Genomic DNA, 12,950 nt, shown 5'->3' on the forward strand with positions numbered 1-12,950 from the left:
GCCGCCCGCGCCGCCACGCCAGCTCCCCGCCGTCCGCCATGCCGCCGCGCCTGCGCCCCACCGCGCCTGCGCAGAGCCCGCGCCGCGCCTGCGCCCCGCCGCGCCTGCGCAGAGCCCGCGCCGCGCCTGCGCCCCACCGCGCCTGCGCAGAGCCCGCGCCGCGCCTGCGCCCCGCCGCGCCTGCGCAGAGCCCCCGCTACCCCGCGGGGGGGGCCGCCTCCGGGGCGCGGTGAGCCGGCGGGGTTGCCCGAGGGCTGCAGGACTCGCCTCCCAAGCGTCGGAGGTCTCCTCCGGTGATGGGCGGCAGGGCCTGCGGCCCCCCAGAAGGGGCTGGGGTGCTCTGGGGCCGGTGCGGAGCAGAGGCGGTCTCCCCTCGGGTGGCGGAGGGGAGCCGAGGGACGGTGAGGGGTGTTCGGGGCCAGGGAGAGGAGAGGGGCGCGGGGAAGGGGGGCCGGAGGGCTCCGGGGCGGGGCGCGGAACACAGCCGCGAGCTCGGCGGGGAGCACCGGGGAACACCGCCCGGGGAGCTCGGCGGTGCTGGGCCGCCGGGCCGGAGGGGAGCGGCGCGGCCGCGCTGCTGAGTGCGGCAGCGCTGTCACCCAGGGGCGTTCGGCGACCCTGAGCTTCCAGCCCTGGCTGTGTGTGTCTGCACTGAATAAATGATCCAGGCTATAAATCACCTTGGTTTTGGAGGCGTCATTTCTTTAAATCTTTTCACTGATCTGTTTGCATAATCCCAGGAATACGCTTGTGTTAGCGGTCAGAGGGGAGAGAGAACTGAAATACGGGACGGGAAGAGAGCACCGCAGGTGGAAGCCCGAAGCAGCTGCTTACACTGGTTTTGCCAGTAGAAGAACCTAGGCCTGTAGGTTCTGGTGCTATCTCCAGCACCTAAAGAGTAGCTTGGTTTTTCCCCAAGGCTGTCAGGACTTCAGGATAGCTTAAGCTTTTTTGTTCAATATTCCAAAGCAAGATTTTCATTGCAAAACTGTTAATCATCCTCGCCAGATTTTATGAACGTTATCTGAATAAATGCTTATACCGGGAAGCTAAACATCTTCTTGTATTCTAGTACAAATGCAGTTAACAAAGCCCCCCTGATTTAGACTAACATGAATATGCCTGAGTGCATAGCTGAGACCACATGCATCTGAGTATGAGTGAACGGCAAAAAATTATAGAACTGCCCTCTACAAATACGAAATACCAAAGATTATGGGAAAGAAATGCTGAATGAGCTCTGTTAAAATACCATGTTTGAAAAATGCCTCAGTTCATTATAGCTTCAATCTCCTCCCCCCTGCCTCCTCCCAAAGAAGCCTGCCTTGTTCTTCAGTGTTAATAAACGTAAGCCAAATTGAAACAAGAGTTTCATTACTCAAAAGAAGCGAGGGAAGTTGAGGGAACAGATTTGACGTTCATTGCCAAACTCCTGCAGTGCCTCGTGCAGTGAAAGTGAATTCTCAGAAGACGGAGACAGGGAGAAAACTTGGAATAAGGCCTTGTTCTCTGGAAATGGAGTTGCACTTTTCATCTGCTTAAAAAATGCTCTGTTTACTGCAATCAAAGGGTCTTATTCAGAGCATAGGAACACCATGTGTCCGTTTGCTTGCCAGATTATTTCTGGGTTTCAGAAATGAACTGCAGTGCAAAGGTTGTAAAAGGTTGTAAAAGGCAAATTCTGCAGTGCTGTGGAACAGATAGGATACATCAAACTTGGTCAGATCACCTGCTTCTGGAACCTCAGAGACATGCCAGAAATTAAATTAAAAGGAGTATTTTTCATTCTTATTCTCTGTGGAGAGGGAGGAAGATGTCAAGAGTTTGGTGTCTGTTACAGAGATGGAAGGGAGCAAGGACTAAACCAACGTAGATTTCACATGCTTCATGCGCTTTCAGAGTCTGGACCTATGGGGAATTACACTCGTGCCGTTGCACTGCTTGTGATGTCTGGCTATGACGTTGCTCAGCACAGAGCTGGGAGGTAATGGGCAAAGATGGGCTGTTGCCCAGAATGTCCCACACAAGATTGGCAGCAATTTGCCATTCTAGTTTCCTCAGCCTTGTTGTGGTGTTGACTGAGAGAAGAGGCCAGGGTCGTCTGTGGTGTCCCTGGAGTAGTTTGGGAATCTGGATGGTTAGGGAGAGTGAGGTTCCTTGCACCTGCAGGTGAAGTGCCAATGAGGAGCAAAGAACCAGACCGCTATCTAGGTAAAAAGCCTAAATGCAAAACCTATTTTTTAAAAGAAAAAATAATTCAGTGTGTCAAGGTAACGTAGGTAGTGGATTAAAGTGAAAAATCCAGCAGGTGAACTGTGATAATACTTCTTTGAGAGAGATGTGAATCTGCTTTTCGTTTGTATAACCGAAAAGGGAGCCCCCAGAGCCTTCCTGAATAGTCTTGCTCTCGTTGGGAATAAGGAAATTCCTTTTCCTACTTTCTTTCCAGAGAGTTTGAAGTAAGCAGAGGTGATACCTAGAAACAGCCTTGGAATGTTGGCTGAATGGAAATTTCACAGGCAGCATGCCTTTCTTGACTGGGATTAACAACTATGTGCCAACCTTCTTCCTGGAGTAATCAATGACAAAAAATGTATTTAAAATCAGTGGGTGCAAAAGATTAAGGTTTGGGTCATCCAGAAATTAAGAAAAAGCCCTTTAAACAAAAAAAAAAAGAGTGTGACGAGAAGATGGGAGGTCAGGTGGTTTGTTTGTTTGCTCCTGTTGTTTTCTATATTTTTTTAACTCAAACTTGAATAAGGCACGGCCAAGAAAGAACCATGCTCTGTCTGCCTTTCTGTGGCTTGACAGTTTAATCTTTACTTGGTCCTAAGACATTTGAGCTCCAGGTATTTCCCAAACGCCATGGCCCTTTGAGATTGTTAGCAGAGCAGTGGGTGGCAGAGCAGTTTGGCCTGGCAGTTGTTGCCTTATTGTTTGAGTTACTCCCTGGAGTAGGGAGAGCGACTGCTGATAGGGCAGAGGACAAGGGAGAGGGGCCTCCGCATCTTTTCAGTGCTATTGGCTGGGTTTGTTTTCTGGCGTCTGTGAGCCTTGAGCTTTGGAGACTCGCCATCGAACATCCTGTTTTCACTGAGTTTGTCTCTGTTCTTCCCAGTCTCTTCTCCTTTCTTCTGCTTGCAGAGCTGCTGCAGTAGCACCAAGGTAAGAACATGAAATGGCACTTCTTGGCTCATTTCTCACGTGGGGATTGTTATGCTTGAGCAGGAGGTATCGGGCATTCTGAGCAGACAAAGGCGAGTTTAGCTGGGATCTCAAAAATCACAGAGCGAGGCAACAGAGGCCAGTAATGTAACTCCAGATCTGGTGAGTGCTGAGTTAATCTGACCTGCTTAGAATCACGCTGTGGGGATTCCTGTGCAGCAAGTCCTGAGCAATGCCTGCACGCTTTTAGTCCGTATGCTCAATCCTGCTCTCGTTCAAGTTAGGGGAAGTTTTAGGGTGACACTGCGTCAAGCCTCACATGTGTTGGGATTGTCAAGGACAGCAGACGGGCAGTAATTCTCTTGTGCCGTGAGCGTGTGACCAAGCTGCAGCTTCCAGATGTTTCTGGTAAAGCTGAATGAGGTGCTGTATGTAGTTCTTTACTTCTGGGAGTCTCCCCTGGTACAGGGCTTGTTTCCCTGCTGATCCTGGACGGAAAGGTTTGTTGCAGAAGTGACCTGTGACTCCCATGCTCAGCACTTTCTGCAAAATAGGGAGGAGGGACGACTGGAATTTCTGTGTGCATGGTCTCAGCACACTGAGCAGCCACCTTTGGGTAAGAGAGTCTGAGCAGGAAAGGTAGACAGGCTTGCTCTGTAATGAGAAAAGAAGGGCCAGAACGAGAACCGTAGGGCATAAGAGAAGGCTGGATGGAAATGCGTAGGAATGGAGGAGGGGAAATGGAGGGGTACGGACAGTCAGAAGTGGATACGTGTGGGTGAAAGACAGCCCTGGTCACTCTCAAGAACATCCTGCCCCTATTCTGCACCTCTGCTACGTGCTTCTGAGGCTACAGAGATCCTTGGCTTCCCTCCCCTCTTAGAATAATGTTCATAAAGCAGGGCTCGAGTTTCTCCCAGGTATGCTGGATTTTGAAGAGCAAAACAGGGGATGTATTACAGGAAATAAGCAACTGAACATGCTTTCCAGTGCCAGAGGCCTTGGCTGCAGGTTCTGGTGCTATTCTGAGACGTCAGCCAGCCCTGAAGGAGGAGGCAGTATGCTGTTCTGCATTTCTATCTAGTTCAGGAATTCTGTATATAGATTCCAGGTAAGGGGCAGCTTCCTGCAGAGGGAAAGGTGATTTGGCTCAGCAGGACTCTGTACAGGGAAGTCTCAAGGCAAAAGAGTAACTCAGACAACCTAAGTGTTCCCACCAGGCAGCAGGGTCTCTTGTGAAACTTGTTATGCCAGGCTCAACACAGGAGATTATGTTTAAAGGCTTGTTTGAGAATAAGCTGTTGATGACTGTTTTACCTCTTTGGCATGTGGAGGTCTCTGCAAGAAACTGCTTGTGGAGAAAGAAATTGGGGGCAGAGATGGAAGAACTAGACGAGGGCAGAGATAGTGGAAGGAATGTCTTGGGAATGAGAACTCTACCTCAAAAGAGCTTATTGCAATGATTAGCTACAGTATATGAACAACTGTGGTGAAACAGACTCTGGGCTGTGTGCTCTGTCCCCATGGGGAGAAGCTCAGAGAGCAATGCAAACCAGATGTTTGTCATTTTGTTTGATGCATCTCCTGAAAAGTGCTCAGACAATACGGCCATGGAGCAGAGTCTAGGAACAGGCACCAGACATGATGGGGAATGGCAGAAGTGCCTTCCTCCCTACAGGAGATGCAGGTTTCAGATACAAAATGTGCTTTAAAAGCACTGGAATGAGGTACCCTGGAAAACTTTCCTGCTCTAAAAGTTTCTTTACTTCTTTTAATTTGTGTTCTTCTCTTTCTGACTGAAGAGAAACAAGAGCCTATGAGGACTTGCACCTCCCTCACAGATGGAAGGCTCCAAGGAAAAAATCATCCTGAATATTGGGGGAGTCAGATATGAGACATACAGCAGCACCCTCCGGACCTTCCCAGGGACCAAGCTGTGCAGCCTAACAGAGCCCCATGCCCCAAGCACCTACGACTATGATCCCACCACCAAAGAGTTCTTTTTTGATCGGAGTGCTGAGATCTTCAGCTACGTGTTGAACTATTATAGGACCAAATGTTTCCACTGCCCCATTGATACCTGTAGGTCAGTCTTAGAAGAAGAGCTGGCTTTCTGGGAAATAAATGAGACACAGCTAGCACCCTGCTGCTGGCTGAAACTGAATAACAAAGAGGTGCAGCCAGAGGAGTTTCACGTTTGGGATGAGAACGAACAGACTGATGACCAGTGCCTCATAGTCCAGACAGAAAGAAGGGATGTCAGCTGGCGAACCAGATGGCAGCCAAAGATTTGGTCTATATTTGAAAAACCCTTTTCCTCGTTCAGTGCTAAGGTAATACTATATGTGGAGATGGACACAGCCTGTGTCCTTTGGGCTTCCCCGGAACGGGTCCATGAAAAATGCTAATGGGTTCATAGATTTGATAAGTATGCTTCGAGTCCCAGATTAAAAAAGAAAATAAAATTCTCTCTTCCCATTAACAGACACCTCCTTCTTCTCTCCTCCTCTTGTCCCTGTTCTCTCTACAAAATGTGTGCCCCGTGCCTCTTTAAAATGTCAGGCATGCAGAACAACAAACGTAAGTCAGAGACTGCAGAGGATATTTTTCTGTGCTGCTGGTATTTCTGGAGCCAACATTTAGTGCTGAAGAGGCCGTCGGTGTGAGTCTGTCCGCAGTACTCCGGCTGTCAGACATTTCCCCTTCCTTACGAACTCCGATGTAGGAGTTCAGATGGTTTTTTCTTTGACTCCAATCTTTTCTATTATTTTTCAAATCTGGAAGGAGAAAATGCACTCCATGTGAGCAAACCAATGGTGACTTGAGAAAGATTAGTCTGGGATTGTACTGTGCCTGTGGAGGGGATCCTGGGGTTGCGGTGGGGCAGCGAGGTTATGCGATACTTGTGTGTTGGACTAACTGCACGTGTGCCCTTTCCTCCCTCTGCAGTGCTTGGCTTTTGTTTCTCTGCTGTTCATCGTTGGAATTGTCATCATATTCTGTGAGGAGACCAAGGCACAGTTTGAGTTCTTTACTGCTAACTTCACCTCTGTCGGCTCTTCTGAGGTCTCCCACGACGACCATGAAGCCTATTACCACCAGGCTGCCTACTTGCTTCATCTGGAGCTTGTCTGTGTCCTCTGGTTTACTTTTGAGTTCTCTGTGCGACTTTGTTTCTGCCCAGACAAGAAGTTGTTCTTCCAAAATCCCCTGAACGTGGTTGACTTCCTCTCCCTCTTCCCAGTTTATATTGAACTCTTTGTTGCTGGGCAGATTCAGAGAATGCCAAGCCTGGGGCTTTGGTTGGGCTTTGTTCGCATTGTCTATCTCCTCAAACTCCTGAAGATATCCAAGTTGATAGAAACACCACTGATCCTCAGGGTTCTGTGCTACACCCTCAAGTCTGTCCTTAGAGAGATTTGCATCCTGATGATGATTTTGGCCTTTGAGACCCTCTTCTTTGGCTCTCTCTTTTTCTATGGGGAGTTGCTGGGTAGCCATCCCTCCTACACAGGGGAGCTGCACTTCACCGACATTCTTGTTTGCTTCTGGTGGGCTTTGATCACACTCACTACAGTGGGCTACGGAGATGTTATCCCTTTCACCACAGCCGGCCAAGTGACGGCAGCCTTAGCTGCGGTATTCGGCATGTTAACTATTATCATCCCAATACCCATTTTCCTGGTGAAATTTAAAAGCTATTACGACATTGCTATCTTCAAACAGAAGCTGAAAAGGAGCAAGAAATATTAACACTTCAGAACCTCTGCTCCCCTTTGCCTTTAGCCATAAGCCTTCAGCACGGTTTACTCCCTTTGGTGGGAAGGGAGTGCAAACAGCTCTTACTGCATTTACTTGCTGCCTTAGCATATTTCAGACCACTGGTGAGGCCTCAGGTTGCGGTACCTGATACACAACTGATCAGACCTGTTGAATTGCGTGGGTCTTTCCCATATTGTACTTCATCCCATGCGCTCTAACATGCCACAGTTTCTCATCTAGCTGTTTGGAGGCAGGCTGTGGTGCTGCATCACAGCCTGAACGTGCACCACAGCCCAGTGCCATGACCTGGGGCCACAGCACGTTCCCTCAGCTGGCGCACAACCCATGAGCGAGCTCTGCCCTCCGTCGCCTGACAGACCACAGTCTCATTTCGCGTGCTGGGAAGGAAGAGCTGTGCACGGTCTTGCTCTGACAGCCAGGAGGAGGGATGGGTTTGTTTTCTTTTCTAACAGTGTTGTTTCCTCCTTGCACCTGAACAAGCCAGTACACCCGAATCGCCCGCACTCCCACGCTGACGTAAAGGGAGCAGGCCGAGCTGAGTGTCTCTGGTCCTGAGAGTAGCACTGTTTGATAACCTGCTTTGCGGGCTCACGGGAATTGCTGTGGCATTTGGGTAGCAGCAAGGGACCCCTCTGACAGCAAATCCTTTTTGGCTCTGCTGCAAGTCAATGGCAACCTTTCCTTGACCTCAGCGAGACTGAAATGTCATTGAGCGCTTCCAGTGGATCAACACATTTCATTAGCCAAAGTACCTATATGGTTTTTGCTGGTCAAAAGGAAGAACATAATCTACAGTATTCAATATAATTTTAATGTCATTTACTTTCTTAAGGCATAGATATAAACCAGGAATATTTGTCTTTTAACTGGATAGTCCTAATTGTTACCTATGTTTAATTTTGAAATAAGAATTATTGCTGAGGTATGAATAAAAAACCACATCCCATTGTTTATACAGCAGGATGATGTGCTAAGATTGTTTTGTTTAGTAAGAAGAAATTTCTGTATACGATAACATTTATGTATTTAAATCTCTTTAAGGCTGTACTTTAATTGTGATTTCGATTAAGTTTTGTCTGTCACCATGATTTTTCTGTTCAGGACAGCATTTTAAGGCTGCTTTATTTTTATTGAAATACCAGGTAACTTCTCTGTATTCCAATGCAATTACAATGAATTAGTTTTTGTCTAAAGAGAAAAGTACTGCAAACATTTCAGGCCCAGAGCACATGAGCAGCTGGAGACACCCTGGCAGTGGAAGGAAGGTCTGGGTGTTCTCCTGCACCCACCTTTGCTATGCACAGAGCGGAGGGGGTGAGCAGGGCAAGGCCACGTGTGCTGGTGCATAGGAATTTTTCTTAACTAGATCCAAGTGGCGCTACGTTTTCTGTGGACACATACAGTCTTCTTGGAAATTCGTATTAACTGCGACAGTTTAACAGAGATTTACCAGGCCTGTTCTCGAGTTTTCCCCAGTCTGGGAAAGGGTCCATGATATAATCATAGGCCATGACCCCATTTTAAGGATCCAAGTCAAATCCAGTGGAACTGTTACATCTTACTGGCTGCGAAGTTAGGAGGTGGTTCAGAATGCTGCAATGCTTATTTCTGTGTTTAGCCAGCTCCATTTTTCAGCAGATGCGTCACAGGAGGCAGAGTTTCTGCAACTGAGGAGAGCAGCCGTCACTGCTGCCCCCAGAAAAGGGTGCTCTCTAACTGCACGTGGCAGTCCCCTCTCTGCACAAAAGCATGACGTGACCATCACAACAGGGTATTACACTGCTCTGTTACGCAACTCCCTTTAGATCCAGATGTACGTTCCCATCACATCAGTTAGTGTCCCCTCCTGTTTGTCATAAAAACAGCCGTTACAGCAGCAACATTAAGGCAATGTCAATGTGAGAGAGGAACTGTGGTTCCTCTGCATCAAAGGATCTAACCCTGCTGAGAGCTCAGCACTGGGTTTATCAGAGGAAGAACATGTGCTTTAAGCTCAAAAAACCTGCTTGGGGCTGGTGGCAAGCAGAACTGGTTAGGTCAATAGCTGTTGTTCAGTTAAAGAGCAGTATATGGAAAATCATCATCTATGAACTGTTGCCAAGCTTTAGTTGGATTTCAATGCCTTGCTCATGATCTTCGTAATGTAGATGTTATGGTATCCTTGGGGAAAGAGTCTCATTTTCTGGCAAAGTGCTATATATATATATAAGGAAAACAATTACTTAAAAAAATATACTTAACTTAGAGAACAGTCCTGGAGCCAGAAACCACGGAGGAGAGGCTTTCCCCGCACAGGCGGTTCACATTAGCCTGACTGCTGTGCCATGGACACACAACCCTTACCGAGGGCATGGCAGGCTCTTCCTGAAAAAAGGGGAGAGGGTACGAGCTTTGGCAGCAGACACTGAGAAAGACGGTAGCAGATTTCGGTATTGGGGAGGCCGGGATTCACAATAGAGAGCAAGAGAAACTGGTGGCATGGTACCTCAGTGCATCGCCCCCACCCAGACCTTCCACTTCCCAGTCACGAGAGCATCGGCCCTCGCAAGACATTCCTCGCTACAGTATTAACTCTCCAAATGGGATTCAGGTGAGAGTCTTTCATGTATGGAGAAAGTGGACTTTGTGAGGATTCCCATCCCAGCAGTTGGTAATGAGATTTTCTTTCGGATCAGTACAAAAAGTCAAACACTGGATCTCTCTTAAGGATCAGACTGTCAGGATGCAGTGGGGACCAGCGGCTCCTGAAGGTCGGGGAGCCAGGTGTCAAGCACAAAAATGCAACCACCAGAGCAGGACCCTTGTCAGCCAGGACCCAGCTACACAGTACCAAGAGAGGTGAGGCGAACAGGGCGCTCCCAGAGCTGCAGCCAGATTCAGCCTCATCATGGGGCACATTTGTGGTGGTAAGAAGTGAATCTGCAGACCAGGGTCAGGATCAGGTCCAGTGACAGTTTCCAGGGTCACACAGTCCAGTGGTCACCAGGTAGGTCCAGGGCGAAACAATCACTTTCAGAATAACAAATCATCTCATTTTGATTTGGTAAAACCACTTAATTGCAGTAAAGGCAAAATGAGAAAATGTCTGTATGTTTAACATGCAAACACAATAATGTATTAATTCAGAGGTAATGTCCAAAATAAGAAAGATGTAAGGAGGCATTCTCAGCTCATCAAAATCCTTCCATCTTTATTGATCAGAAAGTAAAACCACACACACTTTTCATCAAATCACAGAATATCTTAAGTTGGAATGGACCCATAAGGATCGAGTCCAGCTCCCTGCTCCTTGCAGGACTGCCTAACACTAAATCACACGACAAAGAGCGCTTTTGACTTCTTTCATGAAAATATCAGTAATAAGAACACATTCCTGCAAGACAGCTTAGGATTTCCCAGCAGAGAATTCCCTTGCGCATGCTGACCAGTGCTGCTAACTCGTGCTGCCCTCTGCATCAGCGTGGAACAGAGACAGCTCCCTCCTTTCACGTTCCCAGTGCCCCCCAGTGTGGAAGGATGAGGAGTTGCACTGGGAAACACCAACACAGCTTCACACCGTGCAAAAGTGATGGGGTAAAGGGGCCTGTTCCTGGCAACACGGCTTTGCCGAAGCAGACGAGCCCCTTCACATCTCTAGACCACACTTCTCTCCCTGTGGAGCCTCTTAGCTGCAGATTTCCCAAGCAAGAGGAGCACTGCGAGGAGCTGTGCTGTAGTGAGCAATAAGGGAAAAGCATTGCTGCCTGCTGGCGTTGTCCACCATACGAGCAGTTGGTGGGACAGTTCCCTGGTGACTCCAGCGCAGCCCAACAAGGGAAGGTACTGAGGCTTATCCACGCTTATGACCTGCTCCTATGGCCCCACTGGACTCCCAGGCATGATTTTTAGGTGGGTGGTTTCCTTAACCAGCCACGCCATGCACTTTGTGCTTAGAAGTCACTATCTTCCTAGGTTGCTACGTTCACCCCCAATGCTAGTTTTCTTATCCTATTCCAAAACTCTTTCCTCTTTCACTTAAAAATAAAGTATTTAACACAAATTGTCCCACAGTGGGTTAAGGACCAAGCTGTTTCTGATGCCCTGCATGATAAATAAATTCGTGGTCATGAGGTCTCTGCTAGACCCCCACAGCCTTTGGCACTTCCATGTGAGCTTGGTTTCCAAGCTAGGTTTGTAAAGAAGTGTGTGTTGTGGCTGCTCCCCATCCCAGCCAAGCACTTTCAGACTGGCATTGTCCACTCATCAGGAGCAGCAGAGAGAGGAAGAATAAAGCCTTCTGCAGCAAGACAAAATCAGCCATCCTGGTTATCAGGTTTTTTGCTCAAACGCGATTTTGAGGTGTAACTGCACAAAGTGAGGTTCTTTGCTGCTGCAAGCGGGAGCCTGGCCAAGGTAGCCAACTGTGCTGTGTCCCACCTCTTTTCTTGCATTAATTTGCAGCCAATTTCATGCTCCATCTCCCTACCCCTTTTGCCACAGAGTGGCAGCAAATTAGCTGATGCAATTTGATCTCATGTCTTCCAACGACACACTCTGAGAGCTTGTGATGTGAGCAGGACTCAGACTGAGGTAGAGCACTGCTCACAGTGGCCATTCATCACTCTTACATAATACTAACTTCTACTTGCTTCCCAGCCGGTGACAGCCTGAAAGCAGTTAAGTTCAATACTCCTGTCCCTCTCTTCAGAGTCTGTTTTCTTAATATTGTCTACACTCAATGGGCTGAATTTCCAGTTACTTTAACCACATTACCTCCATAGCATCCCCAAATACTCCAAAGCATGTGCTTGCTGCTGTGCTGCTTGGGGTTGTGACAACTCTGTGCTCCCTGCACTTTGAACACGGTGCCAACCTGCCCAATGCTGGGATGAAGCAGCAACAAGCCCCTTGCAAGAAACCTCTTGGTCAAGTGTTTCAGTATAGGATGGGCCAAACCCCATCCACTGTTTCACTCTTCCCCTACACAGGCTATTTCAGAGACAGCTACTGTTCACAGGAGGGGTAGGATGTCAGACTTCCGTACCCACAAAATGGATGAGAGGGGCCGCTGATGCAGCTCAGGACACTTTCGGAGAAACAAGCCGTGTTCCCGGCTACACGGAATACTGCCAGTGCCACGACTGGTGAGAGCTTGTTGTGCCAGTGAGGGCAGTGACTTTCCTGGGCACTCGGGGTATGGAAAATTTAGGGTCTGGTGCAGCACACTCCCACAGTCACTCAACCCGCATCGGCAGAGGGCATCTGCACAGCCTGTCCGGGGGCAGAGTGACTCAGCAGCAAAGGGAAATTCAGTTGCAGATGGTGAAGTCAGAGCCTGGTGAAGCCCCAGGCTGTGACTCACAGAAAGCAAATGCATTTGGCATGCACAGGAAGGGAATGCAAGTTCCCAAATCTGGATGTTTCTCAGGACTCAAGAACAAGCACCCTCAAGCAATACACTGACTCTCAGATGGTCATGCTATTAAACTTCTGATCACTGAAGTGCAAGCAGTGCCCCTTCCAGAGAGGTCTGCCTTTGTGTTTCTGCACAATGGTAGCACTGCTCTCCTGGACATATTTAGATTTGATGTTGTTGTACTTGTCTGAAAAGGTTTTCATTCAGATCCCACAAAGTTTGCAAAGAAGTGATGGAGAAACCTTGGGGACAGAATGATGGGAGAGAGTGTGTGTATGGGGAGGGCTGTCCACTTGCCATGGTGAGGCAGTTTGTAACCACTCTGATGCTACTCCATGCTGAACAAACCTGTTTTCAGCCTAAAGGTTGTGCCTGGAGAAACAGCTGCTTGTGGTAAGGCTAAATCCTTCCTAACACTCTGAATATCCTTCTTTCAGCCTACCCCTGCCTGCAGAGGAACACTGGAGGAAAACTGGTGGGGAGTGACTGTCTCTCATAATTACCCACCAAAGGCCTTAATTGCAGCCACCCTCCCTCCTGGCTGCCAAACCACAGTATTAAGAATCATATCCGTATCTATTCACAGGGTTCTTGGCAGCCAGTATGG

The 12,950-nt window shown here is 48.4% G+C and overlaps 1 protein-coding gene across 1 annotated transcript; it reads left to right on the plus strand.

Annotated features, from left to right (window-relative positions):
* Positions 1–3,103: 3,103 nt before the first annotated feature.
* On the plus strand, positions 3,104–7,887 carry LOC137669756 (voltage-gated potassium channel KCNC1-like). Its single transcript, XM_068412047.1, has 3 exons — positions 3,104–3,165; positions 4,968–5,498; positions 6,115–7,887. The coding sequence occupies exons 2-3, from the start codon at positions 5,007–5,009 to the stop codon at positions 6,916–6,918; spliced, it is 1,296 nt and encodes a 431-aa protein (XP_068268148.1). The 5' UTR covers positions 3,104–3,165; positions 4,968–5,006; the 3' UTR covers positions 6,919–7,887.
* The last annotated feature ends 5,063 nt before the right edge of the window (positions 7,888–12,950 follow it).

This window comes from Nyctibius grandis, chromosome 13 (genome assembly GCF_013368605.1).
Source record: "Nyctibius grandis isolate bNycGra1 chromosome 13, bNycGra1.pri, whole genome shotgun sequence".
NCBI lineage: Eukaryota > Metazoa > Chordata > Aves > Nyctibiiformes > Nyctibiidae > Nyctibius > Nyctibius grandis.